At 47.6% G+C, this 27,858-nt stretch overlaps 1 protein-coding gene across 2 annotated transcripts in view; it reads left to right on the top strand.

Moving 5' to 3' along the window:
* Positions 1 to 23,817, top strand: part of MAP6 (microtubule associated protein 6) — a 28,030-nt gene extending 4,213 nt beyond the window's left edge. Inside the window, exons 1-3 of one of the 2 annotated variants that reach the window (XM_083170331.1) lie at positions 1,020 to 2,102; positions 13,175 to 13,388; positions 23,512 to 23,817. In XM_083170331.1, the coding sequence (XP_083026457.1) occupies positions 1,366 to 2,102; positions 13,175 to 13,388; positions 23,512 to 23,712 (1,152 nt within the window). In that variant the 5' untranslated portion in view covers positions 1,020 to 1,365 and the 3' untranslated portion in view covers positions 23,713 to 23,817. Of the gene's footprint in view, positions 1 to 1,019; positions 2,103 to 13,174; positions 13,389 to 23,511 lie in introns of those variants that run through there. The other variant, XM_083170330.1, reaches the window with a different exon arrangement.
* The last annotated feature ends 4,041 nt before the right edge of the window (positions 23,818 to 27,858 follow it).

The raw sequence follows: 27,858 nt of genomic DNA, 5'->3' as shown, positions 1-27,858 counted from the left end.
ATGACAATTTAGGGGTAAAGTATATTTTTGGAAGTCCTTCTGCTCTGGAACGGAACTGGACTTACAGCCAAAGAGGCACAACTGGGATGGCGATGGGGCGTTCTTGCATTGGCAAAGTTGCCCGCTCACAGAACTTTGTAGAGAGTTGCTCATTAGCGCGCACATTCCTGATTCATGGCGTTTCTTTCACGCCAGGTATTCGGTAGATGAAAGAGACCACTAATGACGAGGACTAGGTCTAGTAGCAAATCAGGCAAATGCTTTCTGCATGCGCACAAATCCGCGTACAGCGAAATAAATGCCACTTTTTTCCACGTGCGCCGTTTCGGACAAGATACTCCCCATTTATTTGCACCTCTGCCTGGGCCTTTCAATAGGGAATAAGCTGAGATAGTAATTCGTATAACACAGGTGTTTAGATTCTCATCCTAAGACTGAAGCCCAGAGCCAGTTACTGCAGCAGTGTCCTCTCTGTGTATAGCAATGTATAATATGGTGACAATCACAGTGGCACTGTCCAGACTCTACAGTGCTGAAATCTGCCCATCTGGCTACTGGGGGCATTGCACTAGCCATGACGTTTCCTGCCCAGGCATTGAATGGAATCAGCTTTGATTTTACCTCATTTGATGTTGGAACATTTACAACCCTGATATTACTGACAGCCATGATAAATGCTCAGCAAACTGGGTATTGCAGGATGCAGATAGTGTACAGTATATGCAAGCAGCTGTCATTGAGATCTGGGAGCAGAATCTTAGGGAATGTGAAAACAGTACCGCAGGAGCATCTTCCATTGCAGTCGGCGACCAGCCTGCGATTGGCTCGTTGTGATAGATACTGTATACCTGGCCACTGAGGGTTAAATGGATTGAACCCCCCCTCCTCCCTTACTCTCTCCCGCTCCCCTCCTTTGATATGGCATTTTAGCTACTGCATAGTAGAGATCTTTTGCCAGCATTAAATTCTCCTCCCCCTTCCCTTCTTCGGCATCTGGGGACGCAGAGAGCAAGGTGGGTGGGGTCCTTCCGATGAGAGATGTTTGTTGTATGGCTATGGCCGGTTATCAGTGATTTGCAAGATTTAAATTTATAATCCAAAGGAAGAGGCACGGGAGGCTCGATACCGGGAGACAACGCCGAAACCCCCCTCTATTGGCCATGGGAGCTGCTGAGTAGGAGGAAAGAAAATACAGTTTACACTTGCAAGGGCTCTACTGGAACACATATGTTTTTGGGGTTTTTGTTCTTTGCCTTTTTTACCCGTTTGCTAACCGGTGATCACCTTGTCCGCTCTTATTGATTGAGGTAGATCTAATTAGCACTCATCGGGAAGCAAGTTGGGAGACCCTCAAGGTTGACGAAGATGGCTTGGCCCTGTGTGACTAGAGCGTGTTGCATCGCTCGCTTTGGGAATAAGCAAGACAAAGGGGACATCTCGGTCCCTCTGATGTATTCCAAATTTTCCGAGGCAACAGATGGACCTCATCTGAGCCAGCAGCCGCAGCCACGCCCTGGGTCTGCTGCCATAGAAACGCAACCACCGCTGGTGGATCCCTACTATGGAGGCCAGGCTAGGTCATCAAGAGAGTTCTCCCAGAGACTGGAGTCCAACCGGGGCTCAGTCATGCGGCAGGACTACAAGCCCTGGAAGTCCACCCCGGAACCGAGCTGCAAGCCTAGAAGCGAATATCTGCCCTCTGAGGCCCCCCTAGAAAGAGAGACCCAGTACAAGAAGGACTACAGGTCATGGCCGATCCCACGCCAAGGGGACCATCCGTGGATTCCAAAACCCATCCAGGGCCCGGTTTACACCCCGACCATTGAGGGTAAAATGAAGAAGGATGTGATGGGGTCTATTTTACCCCCGGTGGAGAAGAGGATATTTGATGGGGAGCCGGTGGAGAGTGCAGAGCACCGGTTGCTGAAGGGCAGGATTGCCATCGCCTATAATGTCACCCCGGAGATCTTGGTGTCCGTGGTGGAGGAGACCAAAGTCATCCAGCATAGGGAGATGTTAGCCACCAAGCAGCCTTCCAAGGAGTCAGCAGGCCCCCTGCAAAGCCAAGGAAGTGAGGACAAGGCCGCCGGATCCTCATACAGGTCAGGTGGTGACTGGGGTCACTTCTCGGGGTATACATAGAGAGGGGGTGACTGGCGGCAACAGGTGAGTGTGGACATGGTTGTGTTAGCAGCGCCGACAGAGGGGTACATTTACTAAGATGGGAGTTCTACTGAAGAGATGATGTTGCCCATGGCAACCATATTCTACTTTTTTTTTAATTAAGCACCCTCTAGAAGATAATAGATAGAATCTGATTGGCTGCTAAGGGCAACATCCCATCTTAGTAAATTTGCCCCAGAGTTCTCTCGTATTTCTTTTAAAGTCATTAAATTAAAAGGCAAAACAAGACTTTGCCCAGCTACCGGCATCTCGCAGGCTATTATATAAGGCCCCGGATTTACCTCTTCTGACTGGGGTAGGCCGCATGCGGCACTGCAGCTGCTGCGGAACTACACATCCCAGCATGCCCTGCCACAGTTTTGCTGTTAGGGAAGCTAAAACACTAGCAGGGCATGCTGGGATGTGTAGTTCCCCAGCAGCCGGCATGCCAGACTTTAACACTTTATCATGTAATTTTTGGATCCCGGAGCAGGTGGGGGGTGGGGGGGTTTGTCAGCTTAAACCTTTTTGTAAAATAGATATAAGTGAAGTCTGCCTGGCTCTGCATCTAAGGCCACCCTGGGGATGGGGTCGGGAAGACCCTTAGCTGGACAGGGGGGGGGGGGGTTAGGGGATGTGGTACTTTTTTTCTGAAGGAGTAGTAGGTACATTAATCCACATACCAGCAGGTGTGGTAAACAAAACAAAAAAAAATGTATAGTGAACCATTATAGCACAGTAGGCTCTGAGGTATTAATTATTAACATGTAAATGAATAAGAAAACGGATTGAATGGATGTTTGCTTTTAGATATATAAAAAAAAAGGAAAAAATTAAGTGATGGTTGTCATGGAAACATAATTTTTGTCTGCCAAATTCCACATTTCATTTGCATTTTTTTACTGATCCATGATTTTTGAAACTATACGGTACTGCTGTGAGGAATATCTTCTTTATATATATAATTATTACTATTATTTTTAATGCTGGTCATTAATTGTCCTGTTATATGATTGCAATATATATATATATATATATATCTATATATATATATAGATATATATATATATCTATATATATATATATATATATATATATATATATATATATATATTAATAATGCCACTCAATTATCTTGCAATTGTATTTCCATGAAAGTCACTTCCCCCCCCCTCCCCCAACCCCCCCCAGAGGTGGGGTTTGTCTCTGCCATGTATAATAACCATGCATGCTGCAGAGCTGCAATTATACCTGTGTGGGGTGACATCATGCATCACATTACTGAGGTGCAGCACGTACTATACATACTATACAGTCTTATACAGGGGTCAGCATGTGATTATCAGTGTGTGTGTGTGTGTGTGTGTGTGTGTGCTGTCACAGAGAGGCTGCGATACCTCCGCACATTATTCTGCTATCACAGTGAAGATGGTGGCACTGGGAGCAGCTGCCGTACAGGACCTGGGTGTACAGGGAGGTGGAGCCTCAAGAACAAAGAAAGCGGAGAGTGAAGAGAAAAGGTCTATAGGGACAAAATGAGAGGAAAATCAGAGGGCACGCTGCTTCCCCAGAATGGAGGCTGCAGACGTACAGCACAGTACAGCAGTGCATAGGACAGTACAGTACAGCAGTGTATAGGACAGCACAGTATAACAGAGTACAGCAGGGTATAGGACAGAACAGAACAGCAGTGTATAGCACAGCACAGTACAGTACAGCAGTGTATAGGACAGCACAGAACAGCAGTGTATAGCACAGCACAGTACAGTAGAGTACAGTACAGCAGTGTATAGGACAGTACAGTACAGCAGTGTATAGGACAGCACAGTATAACAGAGTACAGCAGCGTATAGGACAGCACAGAACAGCAGTGTATAGCACAGCACAGTACAGTAGAGTACAGTACAGCAGTGTATAGGACAGCACAGAACAGCAGTGTATAGCACAGCACAGTACAGTAGAGTACAGTACAGCAGTGTATAGGACAGCATAGAACAGCAGTGTATAGCACAGCACAGTACAGTAGAGTACAGTACAGCAGTGTATAGGACAGTACAGTACAGTACAGCAATGTATAGGACAGCACAACAGTGTACGGCAATGTATAGGACAGCACAGGACAACAGTGTACAGGACAGCACAGTACAGCAGTGTATAGGACAGTACAGTACAGCAGTGTATAGGACAGTACAGTACAGCAGTGTATAGGACAGCACAGTATAACTGAGTACAGCAGTGTTTAGGACAGCACAGAACAGCAGTGTATAGCACAGCACAGTATAGTAGAGTACAGTACAGCAGTGTATAGGACAGCATAGAACATACAGTGTATAGCACAGCACAGTACAGTACAGTACAGCAATGTATAGGACAGCACAACAGTGTACAGCAATGTATAGGACAGCACATGACAACAGTGTACAGGACAGCACAGTACAGCAGTGTATAGGACAGTACAGTACAGCAGTGTATAGGACAGTACAGTACAGCAGTGTATAGGACAGCCCAGAACAGCAGTGTATAGCACAACACAGTATAGTAGAGTACAGTACAGCAATGTATAGGACAACACAGTACAGCAGTGTACAGCAATGTATAGGACAGCAGTGTACAGGACAGCACAGTACAGAAGTGTATAGCACAGCACTGTATAGTAGAGTACAGTACAGCAATGTATAGGACAACACAGTACAGCAGAGTACAGCAGTGTACAGCAATGTATAGGACAGCACAGGACAGCAGTGTACAGGACAGCACAGTACAGAAGTGTATAGCACAGCACTGTATAGTATAGCAGTGTATAGCACATTACATCACAGCACAGTGCAGTACAGAACAAAAGTGTATAGCTGGCGGCACTCCCATCACTCTGATTATGGTGTTGGAGTTGCGGTGTGGAGGCGAGGATCACTGATATTAATACTGCAGGCTATAAGGGGGGTTTGGTCTGCTTTGTTGTGGGGGGGGGGGTCCATTGGGGAAGGCCGACAGGAAAGCATTCTCCAGACCAACATGTCAGTCAGCTGCTGAGCTGTATACAATTCCTGTAAAGGGTGTAGTTTGCTTACTATGCTGACCAGGCTGTATATACCAGACGCTTCCAGTTATATATGAGTAGTATACGTGCCTGGGCTACATACATCAAGGGGTCATTTACTAAAGCGGTACTTGTGTAGTTTCACAGCGCCACTTACATAGTCAGCGTAGTGTCCCTGTCAGCATCAGTGTCGTGTTCCCGCGGCCAGCGTAGGCAGCGTGTAGTCAGCTTGTGTCTGCGACTGTGTGTACGTTTGCGCCTAACCAGAGATTACGCAGTTAGCGTAGTCAGTCAGCGTTACGTAGTTAGCGTAGTCAGTCAGCGTTACGCAGTTAGCGTAGTCAGTCAGCGTTACGCAGTTAGCGTAGTCAGTCAGCGCTACGCAGTTAGCGTAGTCAGTCAGCGTTACGCAGTTAGCGTAGTCAGTCAGCGTTACGCAGTTAGCGTAGTCAGTCAGCGTTACGCAGTTAGCGTAGTCAGTCAGCGTTACGCAGTTAGCGTAGTCAGTCAGCGCTACGCAGTTAGCGTAGTCAGTCAGCGTTACGCAGTTAGCGTAGTCAGTCAGCGTTACGCAGTTAGCGTAGTCAGTCAGCGTTACGCAGTTAGCGTAGTCAGTCAGCGATACGCAGTTAGCGTAGTCAGTCAGCGTTACGCAGTTAGCGTAGTCAGTCAGCGTTACGCAGTTAGCGTAGTCAGTCAGCGTTACGCAGTTAGCGTAGTCAGTCAGCGATACGCAGTTAGCCTAGTCAGTCAGCGATACGCAGTTAGCGTAGTCAGTCAGCGTTACGCAGTTAGAGTAGTCAGTCAGGGTTACGCAGTTAGCGTAGTCAGTCAGCGTTACGCAGTTAGAGTAGTCAGTCAGGGTTACGCAGTTAGCGTAGTCAGTCAGCGTTACGCAGTTAGCGTAGTCAGTCAGCGTTACGTAGTTAGCGTAGTCAGTCAGCGTTACGTAGTTAGCGTAGTCAGTCAGCGTTACGTAGTTAGCGTAGTCAGTCAGCGTTACGCAGTTAGCGTAGTCAGTCAGCATTACGCAGTTAGCGTAGTCAGTCAGCGTTACGCAGTTAGCGTAATCAGTCAGCGTTACGTAGTTAGCGTAGTCAGTCAGCGTTACGTAGTTAGCGTAGTCAGTCAGCGTTACGCAGTTAGCGTAGTCAGTCAGCTTTACATAGTTAGGCTGAGAAACAACAACATGAAAGATACCTTTATATGAGTCACCTCGCGACATCAACAAGTTACTAATGAAATCGTTATAAGTTTGAATCAGACTCCATGCGGGCCCCCTATCTCTGGTAGCGCAGTTTCTGGGAACATGGCGACCATGCCTCGTTCCCAGGGATTCCTCTTCTCCAGACACAGGAGAGGGGTAAGTATAACCAGTGCTATTTTCCAGCAGGCTCCAGCAGGAACTGAGGGCCTTATCATAGTTCATTTTCTGACAAAATCCTTCTTAGATGGACAAAACCATGTGCACTGCAGGGGGGCAGATTTAATATGTGCAGAGAGAATTAGATTTGGGTGAGTCATTTTGTTTCTGTGCAGGGTAAATACTGGGTGCTTTATTTTTACACTGCAATATAGATCTCACTTTGAAGTAAAACCCCACCCAAATCTAATTCTCTCTGCACAAGTAACATCTGCCCCCCTGCAGTGCACATGGTTTTGTCCATCTAAGAAGGATTTTGTCAGAAAGAGTGAACTAGAATAAGGGCCTCAGTTCCTGCTGGAGCGTGCTGAAAAATAGCACTGAGTATAACTATATGTGGGTGTGTGGTGTGCCCCCATCTCCCGCTGGAACCAGGGGCCCGTATGCACTGTACACCCTGCATTTCTTAAAGATATGCCATTGAGGCTGTGGTTAGGGTAAGGACTAGGCTGCAGTTTGAGTTAGGTTGAGGCTGCAGTTGGGGTTAGGCTGTGGTTAGGGTAAGGACTAGGCTGCAGTTTGAGTTAGGCTGAGGCTACAGTTGGGGTTAGGCTGTGGTTAGGTTTTGAGTTAGGCTATGGAAAGAGTTATGTGGTCAGTTGAGGTGCCAGCCGCGACTTTCACTGCACTTAAGCTGACGGTCACAGAGAAGGAGCCCGCTAATCACTGATCCTGGTGCAGGTACGTTTCGGTTAATCCTTTTCTATTATAACTAGTAAAAGGAGCCATAGAGGAGACGGGACACCAGAAAGGAGAGGAGGGAGAGGGGGGCACTGAGAAAGGGGGCATCGGGGGCAGGTAGAGTTACCACCACCCAACTGGGATTACTCCGGACAGTCCGGTAATTGTATGGTCCAGGAACACCATCCTTCCAGACTCCGGACGCCGGTCTTAATTACTGGAATGTCTGGAATAATCTGGGATGGGTGGTAACTCTAGGGACAGGAATACAGTGGAGTGTAGCCAGTGCACATACAGGGGGTAGATGTATGAAGCAGTGATAAGGGAGGAGAAGTGATAATGTGCCTGGTACTCTATCACCGGCCAATACGGGGATGGGATTTCTAGGGACAGAGCTTTCTCGCAAACCTTGTGTATGTCCTCAATATAGAGCGTGTGCATTGCAAGACTATAAGTATTTTTCTTGTTCTGAAGTAGATATTATCAACCAATGCAATGGTTAATGCAGCGTGAGCCTAGATCCCCCTCCCCCACTGTGCGGGTAGCACTCAATAAATATTTAAGAAAACTGGGCTTGATAGCTGCCCATTACCGCAGCTGTAACCCTACACCCTGCAGCTCAACATGCCATGTTTTCTCGGCATGCAGCAATCTCTGATCCCTTCTGCGCCGCTGCCAGCCGCATCCCCCATAGGTTACTATGGGAGATACGATGTTGCCTGATGTATCAATATCGGTCAGCATAGCAGTGGGTCCTGGGGCTACCGCCATTCTGAGATGGCGGCAGCCTATTGTAGCCTCTGGGCTACAGACCGCCCTGCCGGTGGCGCGGTTAGCGGGGTCAGTCGGGGGTCAGCGCTGATCGTGCATGTGCATATTGCATGTGATCCTGGGTGATAAATCCTGCCTAGATTGCATTGCCTATGGGATCCTATATTAAATAGGCCCCAGAAAATCTACAAATCAGGTGACAGGAGTGTGTTAGGGCCCGATTCACAGTCTGAAGGAGCAGCGCCCGTGTACTGCAGTGCGCATAGAAGTCTGGGGCGATGTGAATAGGCTTATACTGTGTAATGCCATCTCTACATTAGCCCAAAATACGATATTGCCTAGCATTATTTCCCCAATGCAGTGACCCAAACAGTGATGGGCAGCGCGTCACTAACAGTACCTGGCACGGATAATACGTGTGTCACCATCACAGTGAATGCACATAACACACAGGAGATGATTGCACATTGGGTGTCAGATTGTCTGTATCCACCATGCGCAGTGATGAGACTTTCAGGCCTCAGGTAAACTATCACGGCCAATGGTTATTAAGGTTTAATAGTATCCTCCATCCCATGATGTCAAAGATCATTAAACTCATCATTCCGAATGGGTTCATACTCGATATTTGAAGGAACCGGACAGTTTCAGGTCACAATGTCAGTAACTCAGTAATATCTCCATCGTGAGTCATTATTACCAAAGTTAAGTCATTTCTTTACAAGGGATATTACAGACAATGGACCAGCTGCGGCTTCCCTGCTCCTTCCTACCACTGTACCACCAGGTTTATGAGCAGAGACCTTGTGACGTTATTAACAGGGAAATAATTAGGATTCAGGTTCCACTTAGGCAATAGAATTGTGCATAGTACCAAAGCAGCAGTGCGCCCTGTGCCTGCACCGCCCCCTGTGCCTATGATGTCATAATAACCCTTAAAAGGGGTGGGGCAAGGCAGCACTGGCACGTTATTCACTGCCGGTGATATCCTCAGGCTGCAGGGCTTCCATCAGGAATTTTGGGGCCCGAGACTGATTACCAGTCCGGGACGCTGGGCACCGTGGAGTTGCCCACGGCGGATGCGTGGTCAGTGCGGGAGGTAGATTAATTTGTACATATGTCGCAGTATGTAATGCTGGTCCAGTGGTGCGTGCGGACCCCACTCTCCCCCTACATCTCCCCCCCTCCCTTCACTTACCACCTGACTCAGCAGGTCACGAAGCACAGCCTGGCTTCTTCCATGCAGGACGCCGGCCTCAAATTAAAACGCAGCACCGGCTGGTGAGCCAATCATAGCTTGTGTACCGGCAGCCGCTCTGATTGGCTAACAGTACACAAGCTCTTATTGACTCAAAAGCCGCTGCAGCATTTTAATTGGCCGCCGGCGTCCTGCATGGAAGAAGCCTGTGCTTCGGGGACCTGCTGTGTCCCGAGGACCGAGCGCAGCAGAGGGTTGCGGTGGGCAAAATGAGCTTCCCTGGGCCCTTCCAGAGGCCGGGGCCCAGGACAGCTGTATCCACAGCACCCCCCCTGTCTGCGGCCCTGGCCCGGAGCATACCAGCACCTTGCTGACCATATGCAGGGGATACGGGGCAGCGACGGTGCCATTCCCAAGGAACTGCGCCATGGGTGACGCCACTGCTCGCACCATGAGAGGAAAACAAAGTAGCGGTCTATTCCCAGAGCCTGAGCTACCTGCAATGGCCGTCCCACTATGCAGCCTAAGGGAAGACTGGGGTGACTGAAAAGATAAGATATATTTAGCAGGGTATTGTCATAGCCCGAAGGTCCCGTTAGATTTGTGGATGGGAATATACACCATACAACGCGTTTCGCTAATTTGTCTTTGGAAGGCCGAGTCAGGCTGTAGTTGGTATGCCATTATATCCAGACTGCCTAAAAGTCACCGGATGATCTCTGCTCACGCCAAGGTGGCCCCGTTTGGGGTTTGGTACAAGAAAGATGCGGGAAAATGATGTTTGTTCTCTATGATGTTCCAAAATCATAAATGAAATAAGCCAATATCGCACATTATTTTGCCTTTGTAGCATGATATCTGGTTTTACATAATGTAGCATCATTTTTTATGTTTTCTTTTATTTCTTATCCTAAAAGGGTATAGAAAAAAGATATTGTCAGGTGGGGACAAAAAAAGGGGACTAACGCGTTTCGCCTCCATATACACAGAACCGCAACAGCACAAAACCATAAAACAGGAAACACATATTACAGCACACAAATACGTCTATGGGTAGATTTATGAGTGAAGTACCAGCCAATCAGCTCCTAAGGGCCTAATTCAGACCTGTGCACAAGGCTGCATACACTCGTCGCCTAGCGAACAGGCCATTGCTGCCTGCCACCCTGCTGTCGACATGCACTAGGTCGACATTGCCAAAGGTTGACTTGCAAATGGTCAACAGTTTTCATTATTTTTTTTAATTTTAAGTATACAACCTTTGCACAAAAAAACCCTGATAAACTCATGTCGGCATTTTTATATGTCAACCTTTTCCATGTCAACATTTTAGTTTGTGTGGACATTTTTTCAAAATTAAATGTGTTTATTTCAACTTTTTGCCACGGTCAACCTTGTGCATGTCACATTTTTGGTGTCGACCTTTTGCTGTCGACCTATAGACTGTCTTTCTATGTAGATCAGGGGTGGCCAAAACAAACCAGTCCCCGAGATCGACCAACAGTCCAAGTTTCTAAATCCCCTAACTGGTGCACAGGTGTAGTCATTACTAACTGTCACATTTCCCAGATCACCTAGCTCAGGCATGTCCAAAGTCAGGCCCGGGGGCCAATTGCGGCCCGTGCTGTCATTTCAAGCGGCCCGCAGCCTCCAGCTGGAAGCGGGCAGAGCATCAGATGTGGGAAGCACAGCACAGGACACTAAAGGTGGGGCCCCGGCGAGCACGCCTTTACCTTGCTGTCTGCTGCAGTGAGGAGGTGCCGGCCGCCACAGTCAGATGTGTTTGGCGCCCTACCCCTGCTGCTGCAATCGTATATATCACCCTACTCCACAATCACAGTGACAGCAGTGTTTGGGGAGGGGGCAGCAAGGGGAAGCTTGCTCCCGTAACATGCAGAGCGGAGGAGGGTGGCAGCGGGAGCCCAAGCATCTCCTGTCCTTGCAGTGCCTGCTTTGCCTCTCCGTCCTCTGGCTCACACAAGGGGCTGGCAAACATACAGAGAAGGGAGGGGGCAGTGTGGGGGACATACAGTGATGGAGGGTCAGGCTGGGGGACATACAGTGAATGGAGGCAGTGATGGCCATTCAGAGAATGGGGAGCAGGGGCAGGCTGGGGGACATACAGTGAATGAGGGCAGAGTGGGGTACATAGTGAATGGGGGCCATACAGTGAATGGGGGTCATACAGTGAAGGAGGGTCAGGCTTGGGGACATACAATGAATGGAGGCACTGATGGACATTAAGAGAAGGGGGGCAGGCTGGGGGACAGAGTGCAGAGTGGGGGGAACATACAGTGAAGGAGGGGCAGGCTGGGGGACATACAGTGAATGGGGGCAGAGTGTGGGACCATTCTGATGTGATTAATGATTCAAAGAATGTCAGGCTGAATGGTCGGCCCCCACACATTTACCCTTCACCAAATCTGGCCCCCGTCGCAAAAAGTTTGGACACCCCTGACCTAGTTGGTGCACAGGTGCAGTCATTACTAACCGACACAATTCCCAGACCACCTAGCTGGTGCACAGGTGCAGTCATTACTAACTGACACAATTCCCAGACCACCTAGCTGGTGCACAGGTGCAGTCATTACTAACTGTCACATTTTCCAGACCAGCTAGCTGGTGCACAGGTGCAGTCATTACTAACTGACACAATTCCCAGACCACCTAGCTGGTACACAGGTGCAGTCATTACTAACTGTCACATTTTCCAGACCAGCTAGCTGGTGCACAGGTGCAGTCATTACTAACTGACACAATTCCCAGACCACCTAGCTGGTACACAGGTGCAGTCATTACTAACTGACACAATTCCCAGACCACCTTGCTGGTACACAGATGCAGTCATTACTAACTGTCACATTTCCCAGACCACCTAGCTGGTGCACAGGTGCAGTCATTACTAACTGACACAATTCCCACACCACCTAGCTGGTGCACAGGTGCAGTCATTACTAACTGTCACATTTCCCAGACCACCTAGCTGGTGCACAGGTGCAGTCATTACTAACCGTCACATTTCCCAGACCACCTAGCTGCTGCACAGGTGTAGTCATTACTAACTGTCACATTTTGAAACCTGCTGCAGATCCACAGGTTGCCTGAACACATGAACTGTTGGTAGATCTTGAGGACAGATTTGACCAATCTAGACCTTTTAATCCTGAACCCCCAGTCTGACACTGGGTATATCAATGTCCTAAAATATCACCAGTAACGATAGTAATATATTATACCTATATATATGGGCATCTGACTGTGACACAGGGGAGGGAGGAACGTCGCTGGGGAATCCTAGGGCATTAGCATAATACTGAGAACAGAATTGTGGAATTATTCATGGGATTACTATGTAATCTGTTCAATGCCCACCCGCGGAGCTAATGTCAGACAGGAGAAATGTCAGGATTAGCACATTATAGAGGATTAATCCCGGGAGTCTCTCCGTCAGGAGTACTGCAGTATTATCCCCGGTGTAGACGCTTTATTATCTGGTACAATAACGATTCTCATTATTATTAAACAGCAATTACTCAAGGAGAGAATGGGGGAGAGAGAGGGGGACCCCATGTGCCCGCTGGGGTGCAGGATTTTTTTGGAACTTTAAAACAGTGAATAATTACTTTTATATAAAGCCAGTTAGATTTAAAGGACCTTTAACGCTAAAGTGCAACGTCCCTCGTATAAAAGTACTACTGATACCGGTAATATGTATAATTCTGCCATATATGTAATTGTTCCCATACTGTAACTTCACGGAACGCTATATCCCTCTTTGCTGTGTTCTGTGCAGGAAAAGACCCCCATTCTCTTGCCCCCCCCCCAGTGCATACAGGACTGACTCTGTGTTACGTACATACGTATAATAACTGATGATACATTTTGTGCCCTCTGCTTACAGAAATGAATTCAAACCTTGGACTGACGTGAAACCTGTGAAATCTTTAAGGACCAAGTTCCTGTATAAGCCCCCAGATCAGAAGATGGTCCAGGAAACCAGCTACAATGCCACGTTCAAGGGGGAGTGCAACCAGCCCGTCGCCGGCGACAACAAACTGACAGAGCGTCGTAGGATACGGAGTCTCTACAGCGAGCCCCACAAGGATACCACCAAGGTGAGAGATGTCTATAATCGCTTGTGCAAAAGTAGGCGGGGTTTATCCAGAAAATTCCACTTGTGCAAAGTAGGCGGGGTTTATCTGGAAAAAAATCCCCTTGTGCAAAAGTAGGCGTGGCAGACCTGGGAAAAATCCACCTGTGCAAAAGTAGGCAGGGTTTATCTGGAAAAAATCCACTTGTGCAAAAGTAGGTGGGGTTTTTCTGGGGAAAATCCACTTGTGCAAATGTAGGCGGGGTTTATATAAGATAGCCAGTAGAATTCACCACATAGTTGGAGTAGTAGTGATTTCACATTCATGTATCTTATATTTCACACATGTATGTAGAATGTGCTCAGGGTGGAAGGTTTAACGCTCTGTGTATGTTTTGTATATTATCTATATAATAGTGCGTTAGTACATACAGTTGTTGCTCATCACAATGGTGAAACCTTCTGTGTCATGACTGGGTCGGTACGTAGGCTTTTTATTTATTTTTAAGCAAAGCGAAGGGTGAGATATATTGACTTGGGGCCAGATGCAGTAAGCATCAAAAGTGATAAAATGGAGAGTGATAAACAGCCAGCCAATCAGCTCCTACCTTCTATGTCACAGACTGTGTTTGAAAAATGTCAGGCAGGAGCTGATTGGTTGGTTGTTTATCACTCTCCATTTTATCACTTTTGAAGCTTAGTGTATCTGGCCATTGGAGAGAGATTAAGTTGAGATGTTGCTCAAAGCAATCAGCTCATAACTGTCATTTCTTAGACTATGCTAGATAAGCTATAAGGTGATTGGCTGTGAGTTTTTCCATTTTGAAATCTCTCCATGGCTTGATATATGTCACCCTGAGGCTTGTTACCCCCCTGTGTTGAACTGGTATCAATAATGTATATATGGCATTTCAAAGAGCATAGAAACACAATGCATTCCCTTGTGCATTTTACATGTGGTCTATATGCAGTATACTTGCGGTTGTTCTGGATGCATTTGACATGCGTCACCCATTGTTTTTTTTTCCTGTCACACTCTGCCTCCACCTGCCCCTTCCTGTCACCCTCTGCCGCTCCGTCACATTCTGCCTTCCATGCCTCTCCTTTTTACCCTCTGCCTCTCCCTGTCAAACCCTGCCTTCCATGCCTCTCCTTGTCACCCTCTGCCTCTCCCTGTCACACTCTGTCTCCCCTTGCCTCTCCCTGTCAAACTCTGCCTCACCCTGCCACACCTTGCCTCTCCCTGTCACACTCTGCCTTCCATGCCTCTCCCTGTCACCTTCTGCCTCTCCCTGTCATGCTCTGCCTCCCCCTGCCTCTCCCTGTCAAACTCTGCCTCACCCTGTCACCCTCTTCCTCTCCCTGTCAAGCTCTGCCTCCTCTGCCTCTCCCTGTCAAACTCTGCCTCCCCCTTTCACCCTCTGCCTCTCCCTGTCGCACTCTGCCTGTCACCCTCTGCCTCTCCCTGTCAGAATGTGCCTCCCATGCCTCTCCCTGTCACCCTCTGCCTCTCCCTGTCACACTCTGCCTCCCCCTATCACCCTCTGCCCCTCCCTGTCACACTCTGCCTCTCCTGTCACGCTCTGTCTCTCCTTATCACCCTCTGCCTCTCCCTGTCACCCTCTGCTTTACATGACTCTCCCTGTCACACTCTGCCTCTCCCTATCACCTTCTGCTTCCCTCTATCACCCTCATCCTCTCCCTGTCACCCTCTGCCTCTCCCTGTCATGCTCTATCTCCCCCTGTCACCCACTGCCTCCCATGCCTCTCCATGTCATGCTCTGCCTCCCGCTGACTCTCCCTGTCACCCTCTGCCTCTCCCTGTCACACTCTGCCTCTCCCTGGCTTCCTCAGCCTCTCCCTGTCAAACTCTGCCTTACCCTTTCACCCTCCCATGCCTCTCTCTGTCACGCTCTGCCTCCCTCTATCACTCTCTGCCTCTCCCTGTCACACTCTGCCTCTCCCTGTCACCCACTTTTGTGTCGCATATTGTGAACTTGAGTTGGTGGAGCGAGGTATTGGTGCACCCATCTGTCACATTGCAGAAACATTTGCATTATGAAATGTGTAATACAGAAATCATGGTCATCGCACTGACAGCATAACACAGTACTGTGGTTATTACATAACGAGACTGATGCTATAATTTATGTTTCATTACATTAAGTACATTGTAACTTTGTTCCCCTTCTATGTACAGCACTTCCCATCTGCATCTTCCCATCGCTGTATTTTATATTTTCCATTGGTCAAATGGGTGTGGAATAATTGTCTCCCCTTTCACATTACAGCTCTACAACCCCTTTTACACCGCCGCAAAAACCAACCCGGGTTCTTCCCTTGTGGACCCGGGTCAGCGGTGGTGTAAAAGGGGTTAACCCGTGTCCCTTTACACGGGACTTCTACCCAGGTCCTGACCAGGGTAGAACACAGGCAGGACCTGGGTAGAGGGCAGTGTAAACGGGTACGCAGGGTCATCCGACCCGGCTCCCATTTACATCAATGTGGGAAGCCCAACCTCCAGACCACAGCGTCCGCAGGTTGGGTGGGGGGACACACAGCCTCCGCTGCTGTCTGCTGTACTCTGCAGACAGCAGCGGATACAGGGAGGAGGTGAATAGATGCCTGTGTGCGGCATCCATTCCCCTCACTGACGGGGGCTGGGGGCAGTCCAGCAGCTTACTTTGGTGCTGGGCTTGCCCCCAGTGCGGCGGTCTGGGGCCAGTGACTGCTCACTAGCATGCGGCCACACGGAAGAAAATCATTTGATTGTTTTTTTGTTTCCCCAACGCTTATAAAAATCAGTTTAAACTGACTAGTATTCTGTCCGTAGATGGGCGAATACAGGATGGGCACTGACGTCATGTGACCTCAGACACCCACCCCAAGCAGGCATCAACACTCCCGCTTTCACAGGGCTACGCCCAGCATTTATATGGGCGCACCCACCTTTTTTGTGGGCACGCCCATGGAACGATGGACGGGCCCCTACCTCCGTCTCCTGCCCGTCCATCCTGGAGCGAAGGCCCCAGTGAGTGTGAAACTCCCCAGAGGTATTTTTTTTCCGGAGCTTAGCACATGCACAAACATTGGACGGCAAAGCGAATTTGGCCCGCACCAAGTGGGTCTGCATCGCCTCCTAAGTCCTTTGGTTGACAGGCAGTAGGTCGACACAAGCAAAAGATCGACATGGAAATGGTTGACACGTGAAAAGGTTTTTCACTTTTTTTGTGGCTATGTCAACATTGGCCGACATGGACCGTCAATTAGTGTAATTGATGTACAATTTAATGTACCATGCTCACGTCATGTCTGGTGATGATGGCACTTCCATTAGAGATGGAGAGAGTGAGGGGGGAGGGGGGGGGGTAGATAGGCGGGAGAGAGATGCTGAGCGAAAGCAAGAGACAGAGAGAGAGAGAGCACACTACCTCATTACAGGACTCTGAGCACAGCCACAGGTCTGTTGATGGGGCATAGTCATTTTGGGTCATCAAGCCCCACCCCATAAATACCGGCGAATCGCATCAGTGATCGGAGCTTGCCAAGTTACCAGTGGCGAGCGGTGAGTTTTGACAGACTTGAGTGGGTGCAGGGGAAGTTATGGGCCCTGTAAACAGCTTGGGCCCCATTATTTAATAGCCACACTTGTAATGGAAATAATGTCAGAATTATTCACTGTACTGACATTTTCACTTAAGTGGAGTTTGCTACTTTACAGACTCCATGTTGCTACTGCCCCAGGGAAGCTTCATTCCCTGTACCAAGATGGCCACAGGGCTGCTACTGAGCATGTGCGGCCACTGAAAAGCTTTACTTGTATTGATTGCTTTTGCTATGTTTCAGTTCTCCTGGATTTGGAGAGTTAGGTGTAATGGACTACAATAGTCATACATCTGCATTTAGTACAACCAGAAAAGTACCAATGACAGGAACCAGCATCATTAAGTATGTACACTACCAGAAATGTCCTTATTTTTTAAAGAAAAGCATAACATAAAAAAACATTAAATTAATCAGAAATACACTCTATACATTGTTCATATGGTAAATGACCCATTTCCAGCAACCATCACTCCAGTGTTCTAATGGTACATTGTGTTTGTTAATTGCGTTAGAAGTCTAATGGATGATTACAAAAGCCCTTGAAAACCTTTGTGCAATTATGTTAGCACAGCTGAAAATGGGTTTGCTCATTCGAGAAGCTATAAAACTGGCCTTCCTTTGAGCTAATTGAGTATCTGGAGCATCACACACAACCGAGCTAGAAGACAAGCACATTAGAGTCTCTAGTTTGAGAAATAAACGCCTCACACGTCCTCAACTGGCTGGTTCCCGCAAAATGCCAGTGTCAATGTCAAAGTGGGCGTCTCCGTCCTTGCACATTGCAAGCTGAAAGTGGGCGTCTCCGACCTTGCACAATGGTTATAACCCAGGGAAGGGCCTTGTAGCGGCATTTTTATAAAGTTTCAGACGTGCGACCGGAAAACAGAGGCAGCTGCGTTCAACGCAGAATCACCCCTATAGTGTAGAGGGGGCCCTGCTCGTCAGAGCTTATGATTAATGCAGCAAAGGCTTCCCTGGAGATGTATAAGACACAACTGTGAATACATAAAACGAGTCTCCCACAAATGGCACGGGGAGGTGTAATTAGATGTAAAATGGATAAATGGGACGTGTCAGCAGAAGTAACCGCGCCACTGTTATTATCTGTGTAATTGTCTCTGGCACAGGCAGAACGTGGAATCCTCCCAGGGTAGGACAGGGAGGGGTCACACTGCAGCCACTACCGGCTGATAATGGCGCTGGAGACCTTGTCTCTGTTGTCCCCTCTGTATACAGTGACATTGGCCCTTATTCTGATCGGTGCGGATATATCCGCGTGCGTTCGGCCCGCCGATGTTTTGTGTCTGCGCATGTGCAGAGGCGTCTCTGCGCATGTGCGAGCGGGGCGTACGGACAAATTCTGCATGATATGTGAACACTCCGAACAGGGGGTGGAGAGGGGCGTGAAGGGCTATTTGGGCTCATTACCATATGTATACGCCCCGCGTTTCATGGGAGTTCCCATGAAAACGCGGGGCGTACGTATGGTAATGCGGCCGTGACGCACGTGTAGGGGGCGGACATATGACATCGCCGGATGTCAGCTGCCCGCCCAGATCCCTGCTTTTGCATGGAAAAATGTCCGTGTGGTCTGAGGTTGCGGGAGCTGGTGGAGCACTCGGTCCTGCATTCGATGGTCTGCGACCATCGAATGATGGGGGAGGTTCCCTTAGATGGAGGAGGCGTATTCCGTGAAAAATACACGTGCGGTCCGTTCGGCCAGCTTCTTACCGCGTACGGACGGAGTTGGCGATCCGTATGGAAGGCGGGGTTTCGCACGCACGGTCCTGGCCGCATAATCGGCTCCGGCCGCACCGATCAGAATAAGGGCCATTGTCTCCTATAGTTAGAGAGGAATCATTGAGCCAGCTATAGGATCATCCTTCCTATATAGACTGACGGGTATAGATGCAGCATTGTCACCATACAGTATATTGGTTTGCTAATTCATGCTATGCTTCTGTACAGGGTTGCCTAGCGTCCCGGATTGGCCGGGACTGGAGGCTCCCGGAAATTGGGGGCCACTCCCAGCCCCCTGGAAAGGTGGACAATTCTCCCGGATTCCACCGGACCACCGCATCTCCCCGGCCTCCTCATTAAATTACCACTTTTCACAGGTATGGGGCGGGGCTAAATAGGCAAATAGTTACAATTTAGCCCCTCCCCCTCCTCGGTTGTTTTGCAGTAGGCAAGTATGATAGACTAGGTCTGGGGGTGGTCTCTGCAGCCCCTTCTCATCTCCCCATTGTTACATGGCTAAGGTCGACATTGTTGGAAGGTTGACGCAATCATTAGGTCAACAATGGGAAGGTCGACATGAGTTTTAAAAATAAAAACCCCAGATTTTGACTTAAGTCGACATGAACGAAGTATCCGTGTACAGTCGCTGCGCTCGGCACACTAGTATATTCTCCCGCCGCGCCCTAGTGTATGGCAGGGCATGAAATACTGCGTCGGCACAAAAAAAATTGTGAAAAAACTCATTATGACCTTTTGATTGGTGAACTTCCCATTGTCGACCTGATGCTTGCGTCGAACTTCTGACCCTGTCGACATTTTTTCACGTGTCGACTGAAGCCCTGTCAACCTTTAGTGGTCAACCTTAGCCATGCCAACCTTCATAGTGTCGACCTAGCAACCATATCCCTAAGCAAGGAGAACAGGTAAAATGGAAGGTGATTACACACCAACCAACCAGCTCCTAACTGTCTTTTCGAAAACCCAGTCTGTAACTTGTCAGTTAGGAGCTGGTTGGCTGGTACTTTATCACTTTTGATTTTATCTCCTCTCCAGGCTTAATACATCAGCCCCATAGGACATTATTCAATTACATGCTATACTGATACCAGCAGCGCACAGAGGCTGGGGGCGCACGGAGCCTGGGGGCTTACCTTGGTGCTGGGCTTGCCTCCAGTGTGGCGATCGGCAGTCCTGGCAGGACGATCTGTGATCCCAGCACTGTCCCCTGCACTCGTGTGCAGTGTAAACGGTACCGGCCCGGGAATATTCTGGGTCAGCACTGCAGTGGAAACGGTGCAAATCCCGGATCCGCTTCGGATTGGAACCGTGTTACAAATACCAGGTCGGATCCGTGATTTTGGTGTAAAAGTGGTATAATTAAATGCAACACTAAAGCTGGGTACACACTGATCGATATATCTACAGACGGATCCGGCAGCGCGTTCTCCACACACGCTGCCCAATCCGTCAGGACTGACATCACAAATGGGCAGGCATGCGCCCCCCCCCCGCGCTGTCAATCACCGACGGCTCCCGCCTCGGCTATAGACACCTGTAGACACAGCACGATGCACCGATATACCTTTAGATATATTATATAATATATATATATATATATATAGCAGACGCAACATATCTGTGAACGACGGCATTCACAGATATATCGCTCTTACACCAAGGCCGATGGTGCATCGATATATCGGCCAGTGAGTACACACCTGAACATTTGCCAGTTAGATAAAACAGATCAACCAAAATCCTGAGATAACAATGTACGTAACACAACAACCCAGATATAGACTGTAGCATGGTATACGGTGTATTGTGTAACATTCCACAGCTGTATCCTGTCTGGTTAGTACTCTGGTAGATGGGTGTGCGCCAGTTTCACAGCGATATTACTACACATTCGGCCTGATTCAGAACGGCTCACTAGGCTGCGTAGAGGAGAAATCATCCGATGGTTACTTATCGAAGGATTTCTCCTCCTCTGCCCGGCCCTTGCAGTCACCACGTGACCCAGCTGCTCCTATGGACGCGATATTGGGGCCCGCCCAGCATATCTATACAGATTGCTAATGAGAGCCAAAAATCGCCCTGTGTGTATGCCCCTTTACATCTGCCCCCTGCAGTGCAGCATGGTTTTGCCCATTTCCATGCTTTTTCTGATTTGTAAAATAAGCTGAATCAGGCCCCTCGGCGCAGTTAGGTAGTCATGCTAACCACTACACCAACCGCGCTGTCCACGTTGCACCTTCTTGGCTCATGTTATATTAATTAAGGGCTTTGGTACTGTAGAGCAGCATAAATCAATCTGTAAGGAAACAAATCAATAACTAAGTATTACATAATGAGACGCACACACAGCGCCATCCCCTTCCCAGCATGCACTCTGCAGTCCCACGTGACTCGTACAGAACCGGAGTCCTCATAGTTCATCCATCTAGCTCGCATGACGGTCTCTCCATTTCCATATAGTGCGCCAGTGTGCTGTTGGGTTCGGATAAAAAGGTCTGCAGCGTCTAGATCAGGGATGGCCAAACCTGTCCTCAAGATCTACCAACGGTGCATGTTTTCCAGGCAACCTGTGGATCTATAGTAGGAATAAATGCAGCATGTTTTAAAATGTGACAGTAAGTAATGACTACAGCTGTGCACAGGGGCGGATTTAGGGGTGAGGGCGCCCGTAGGCACAACAATAATGGCCGCCCCCTGCCTAATTGTATTATTTTTATTGATTATTTTTAAGCCCTCATTTGCTAGAATAGAATAATAAAAAAGCCACCAACTAGCATTTTTTATTTGTTATTATGTATCCATATTTACTAAGTAGGAGAGATTACAGGGACAGTATCTGCATGCCCTATCCATGTACACTCTATCCAAGATGGAATATGGTACAGTACAGTGGATATTGTGCAGCTATTGGTACATTTCAGGCTGACAGCACCAACAGAAGCATCCAAGTGCCGCCCCCAAACATGTGCCGCCCCTAGGCACATGCCTCACGTGCCTAATGGGAAATTCGGCACTGGCTGTGCACCAGGTAGGTAACCTGGAAAACGTGGACCGTTGGTAGATCTCGAGGACCGGTTTGGCCACCCCTGGTCTAGATAGACAATCGGTCAACACCAAAAGGTCGAAATGTAATAAGGTTGACACAAGCAAAACGTTGACATGAAAAGGGTAGACGCACGAAAAAGTAATGTACGCAACAGTGCATCAAGGTAATGTCTGGTGGCACTTGACGCTGAATTGAATTGCCCCCGTATTCTGAACTACGGATGTGCATTATGGGCCTAATTCAGACCTGATCGCAGTGCAATTTGTTCTCAAAATGGGCAAAACCATGCTGCACTGCAGGTGGGGCAGATGTAACAGGTGCAGAGAGAGTTACATTTGTGTGAGTTATTTTGTTTCTGTGCACTGTAAATTTTGACGGGCTTTATTCTTACACTGCTATTTAGACTTTAGTTTGAGTACACCTAACTCTCTCTGCACCTGTTACATCTGCCCCATCTGCAGTGCAGCATGGCTTTGCCCTTTTTGAGAACAAATTTGCCCTGTGGCCAGGTCTGAATAATACCTATATTCCTTGGTGTTGCCTTGAAGAGGGGTCCAGCTAGCGACACCTACTGTAGCGCTTATGGTAAAATATCAGTAATTGAGATGCTACAGTATATGATAAATGTATTGTGCTCTACTCGTTATCATTGGGGCATCTGAAATGCAGCCCTTCAGCTGCTGTGGAACTACAAATCCCAGAATGCTCGGACACATTTTTGCTGGGATGTGTAGTTCCACAGCAGGTGCAGGGACGCATGTTGAATACCCATTTTCCTAAACTATCTTTCCACCTTGATGTCACTTTCATTTATCTGAATGTTCTCCTGTAACTTTGGTTCATTAACGGCTTTCGGTGTCTGGCCTCTTCCTGTTGTTTCAGCCATGCAGTCCTATCATCAGGGAGATGTGTATATTATCCTTGTCCTGCTACAGAGCTTTGCCAAGGACCAACAAAACAGGATTCTGTTATCCTTTGATGAAAGCATCCATGTGTTCTTTGGTTTTAATAACGCACCTTGCAACAGAATTTGTGCCCATTTCTTTTCTTGTAATATTGAGTCTAAGGCAGGGCTGGGCAACACCGGCCCTCCAGATGTTAATGAACTACACATCCCAGGATGCTTTGCATTAGTTTTGCTATGTGGCCATGCTGAAACTGATGCAAGGCATGCTGGAATGTGTAGTTCATCAACATCTGGAGGGCCGGTGTTGCCCAGCCCTGGGGGAAGGGTTCCAAAAATGATACAAAATGTTTTATTATCCATAAGTTACACATCTTGTTGCCAGGTGGCATTGCATCTGTTCCGTGTGTCCTCCACTGTGGTCAACAACAGTTTCCATTAGAAGTTTGCATTGTCTGTAGCAGAACATAGCACGTTAGGTGGAATAGCCGGGGCATGACGAGGAATGTTGTCTTCCAGATCTGATACCTTTGAATTTTTATTTTTTTAAAGTCACATGGGTGAGGTCTAACGATTGGGGTGGCCAAGATGTCTGAACGTGGGTGACAACGGCTACAGTCAGATATCTTGGCCAACTTGCGGTTGTAGGGTTCTGAGACCTGTAAAACACGTTGTGTGAACTGGGAACTAGACAGATGTGTGTGCGGGAAGAGAAAGTAACTGAACAGTGTATTGTACAGCACAATGTACCGAACTGCTTATTGTGTTATTCTAAATGCTGTTTCCCCCCTCTCTGTGTGTGTTTGTGGTTTGTGTGTACGTCTGTCTGTCCAGGTGGAGAAGGCTAGTGTTCAGACTTCCAAACCAAAAAAGATCACCCCCAGCCACAAACCTGTGAAAAAGGCCAAAGAGAAGCTGATCATCCCCAGCCGCGCGTCTAAAAAGAAGGAGCCCGTGGTGACCTCCACGACAAAACCAGAGGAAAAAGAGAAGAGTCAAGAGATCAATAATAAACTGGCTGAAGCGAAAGAGTAATTTATTAGCACTTACTATTGTCTTATTTTTATGACCAAGGCCACAGAATATGTTTGCTTATGCTTTGATTGTATTTTAGAGTTCTCGACCCCCGTACCCTCCCACCCCCCCAACACACTTTTCTCACACGGAACGTCTTGAAAGTTTTATTTGTGTTCGGTCAAAAATTTCTATGTGGGATTGACCCAAATATATACGTGCTCATGGTGCTACGAATCAGAATGTATCGCTCCTTTGTCCCCCCCGCCTGGCCGCCCGTAATGTCCCTATACTAACGTGTGTGGTGACTTGGTGTAACATGTACTTAGTGGTTGAGAGTTGCTAGTTAGAGTCAATGTAGTAGGACCAGGGGTGTACAAGAACTCACATATTAAAGTCTTGGGGATGGGAGAACGGGGCTAGGGGTAATAACAGTGGAGGCAACATAGGTGATGTCAACATAACTGACACAAGTCCATTAAAGCATATCAATATGTACATTTAATACCGGAACCTGAATTTTGCCTATATATATATATACTGTATATATATATATATATATATATATATATATATATATATATATATATATATATATATATATAGCAATTTATTAGAGGTTGTTGAGTGTATTAAACTGAAAATGATCTGGTCATTGCGAAAACTGAAATGTCTAATTCCCATGTCCATAAACCCAACTGAGACAAATGGGGCAGATGTATTAAGCCTGGTGAAGTGATAAAGTTGTGATAAAAGGGGAAGGTGATAACGCAGCAGACAATCAGATCCTATTGGTCAAGTTACATGCTGGTTTGAAAAATTAGTTACAAATGGAGCAGCTCTTATTTGAACTGCTCCTGGCGATAGAATCGCCATCTGCCGCCGTTCACTATTCCACAGAAGGGAGAACACACGAGACACCCCGTTCTGTTGGAGCCTGCCACCGCCCTCCGCCGGCTCCCCCGTTGCCGACCGCAGCCCCCACTAACCCTGCCCTTCTCCCTGAAGCAGAGACGGGCAGGGAATCCGCTCCCCACCGCTGTGTGGCACAAACATCTCACACGCCAGATGGAACGCCTGAGGGGATCTGGGCGATACCTTGAGCTGGCTGAGAGGCGCTCCATCTGTAGGAGCTGATTGACTGCTGCATTATCACCTTCCCCCTTTATCACAACTTTATCACTTCACTTTATCACTGCACTAGGCTTAATACATCTGTCCTAATGCTTTATATTGGCACATAATAATAAAATATACAGTTCACATCAGATTACCAGAAATGTTTTCTAAAGGGTTGATTTATCAATCCTATGGGTAGAGATGTTTTGGTTTATTGCCCTTGGGTATGAGCCGCCTGACTCTCGATGACATTCCCCTGTGCTAGTGAGGCCAAAAAATCAGCCATTTCTTTCAGTTGTGATACGGAAAACCTGCTGAAAAGCACAGCACAATGTCAGAAAAAATAACGCAAAGGATTTAGATAGAAGTCACAGGGTGGCACACACCAGCCAAAATACTTAAAAGACATGTAAGACGAGAAACCCAACTCATTGTTGGCTTATTTCATATGGCCAAAAAGATCAAATCTGTTACGAATTCCATTGGAGGTTCGAACTAAGTAGCTCTGCCAGGATGATGTATAGGAAAAAAATGTACAGAACAAAGTCAGAATGAAAAATAAAGCATAAGAATATATACAATTGTTATATTGGAGCTATTGGTAATTGATGCTGTCCAAATGCTAATTAAACTGGCACAGCAACGGCATTGTGGCATTTTGCAACACAATCTAAAGAACTTCATTTTGGCCACATTCTGTATGTCTGCAAAGTTTAACAGGGAACAAAATTGATTTTTGTTTTAAATCTTGTTATACCTCTAAATCCTTCCCATTTCTATGGCTTTCTCTCTGTAACATGTAATGCCTACTGATAAATAACTGCAAAACAATAAAAATAAATCAAGTCTTAATTAGTCTCTTTTTAGGTTAAATCAAAATACTTTTTTCCTTAAAATACTATATCAAATGCTGTGAAGGTGTACTGTGATGGGTATGGATCATTGGGTTGACCCAATTTAGATCCACATGCATTGGGTCCACCACTGAACGTCGACAGGATATAAGTCAACATGGCTAAGATCAACAGGATAGGAAGGTCGATTTAAGCATTAGGACGACAATGACTAGGTTAACAGTCAAAAGGTGGACATGCGTTTTTCAAAGTGTGCGTCTGCATTCGCCATGCTTCGGGCATGGTGCCTCTCAGCGCTCAGCACACTATTTTAGCACATGCTGGCTCAATTTTTTTTTAAACTCATGTCGACCTTTTGACTTTCGACTTTGCCATTGTCGACCTAATGCTTTTGTCGACCTTCCAACCCTGTTGACCTTAGCCTATTTCAGTTGTTGACCTAAGGTCTGTGGACCTCATGACTGTGTCCAACTGTGACTTGTAGTTCCACAAAAGCTAGAGACAGGTTGCCTAACCATGCTGTATAACAAAATAAATTGTTAACAAAAAAAAATATAACAAGAGAGAGAGAGAGAAAGAGGAATATGGGACTTGGATTTAGGAAAGTTTAGCAAGCACAAAAGAAACAACAATAATTGGTTTTCAGTATTTCAGTGGAATACAATAATCATCCAACTGGAAGATCCTGGAAATCCTGTCCGTTACGCCAATTATTATACTGTATGTGGCTGTCATAGCAATGGGTGTACTGGGAACAGACATCAGCGGGGAGTTCTGTCTATTGTTCCGCATGTGCCGGCTGCCAAAAGCTGCTTTCAGTGTAATGATGAGAGGGTGACGGGGCATTTCCAGGCTTGTTTGCATGAAAATGGAATGTAACAGTGTGTGAATATACTGTATTGTGTAGAAGAGAATAGCGGTAGGCAGTGTTTTCTTAGCCCTGTGTAATGCATGCTGCACACAGAATTGTTATGACATTGTATTTTGTGTGGGGTATTTGCATTTTGTACTTTACACAACCTCTATGCAGTTTTTGATGAGCGTTTTTACAGATGAAATGAGTGATGTGAAACACAGCAAACAGCAGCGATTGTACTAGTGCAGGAATGCTGTGACTATGACACAATGATAAAGGTCTCTGTCAGTCTTCACATTATACAGTGTGAAGATAAAGCCTGTCTAATTCTGTCTCCTGTTTGTACAGATCTTATTGTCTCTCTGCACTGCTCCAGCCCCTCCCTCATCTCTCTGCCTGTCTCTCTATATTCCCCATGCACAGCACCTGTCTTTCTCTGCACTGAACCTGTCTCTCTGCTCTCTCTGCACTGCACCTTTCTCTCTCCGCTCTCTCTACACTGCACCTGTCTCTCTGCGCTGCATCTGTCTTTCTAAATTCCCCATGAACAGCATCTCTCTCTGCTCTTGTTGCACTGCTCCAGCCCCACCCTTATCTCTGCCTGACTCTCTATATTCCCCATGCACAGGATCTCTCCCTCTGCACTGCACCTGTCTCTCTCCACGCTCTCTGTCTCTTTAAAATCCCCATGCACAGCATCTCTCCCTGCTCTCTTTGAACTGCTACCAGCCCCACCCTTATCTCTCTGCCTGTCTCTACATATTCCACATGCACAAGAACTCCCTTCTGCTGCTCCAACCCCACCCTTATCTCTACCTTTCTCTCTATATTTCCCATGCACAGCACCTGTCTCTTTGCACTGAAACTTGCCTCTCTCCGCTCTCTCTACACTGCACCTGTCACTCTCCACTCTCTCTGCACTCTCTGCTCAGCTGCTGTCCCTCTGCTCTCTCTGCACTGCTCTCTCTGCACTTCACCTCTCTCTCTGTACTGCACCTGTCTCTCTCTGCTCTCTCTGCACAGCACCTGTCTCTCTCCACTCTTTCTGCTCAGCTGCTGTCCCTCTGCTCTCTCTGCTCAGCTGCTGTTCATCTGCACTCTCTCTGCTCAGCCTCTGTCCATCTGCACTCTATCTGCTAAGCTGCTGTCCCTCTGCACTCTGCTCTGCTACTGTCCCTCTGCACTCTCTCTGCTCAGCTTCTGTCCTTCTGCACACTATTTCTGCTAAGCTGCTGTTCCTTTGCACTCTCTCTGCTTAGCTGCTGTCCCTCTGCACTGTGCTCTGCTGCTGTCCCTCTGCACTCTCTCTGCTCAGCTTCTGTCCCTCTGCACTCTCTG

This window comes from Crinia signifera, chromosome 2, assembly GCF_055691185.1.
Source record: "Crinia signifera chromosome 2, ASM5569118v1, whole genome shotgun sequence".
Taxonomy (NCBI): Eukaryota; Metazoa; Chordata; class Amphibia; order Anura; family Myobatrachidae; genus Crinia; species Crinia signifera.
The sequence above is the reverse complement of the archived record's forward strand: the minus strand, read 5'-3'. Positions and strand labels throughout refer to the sequence as shown.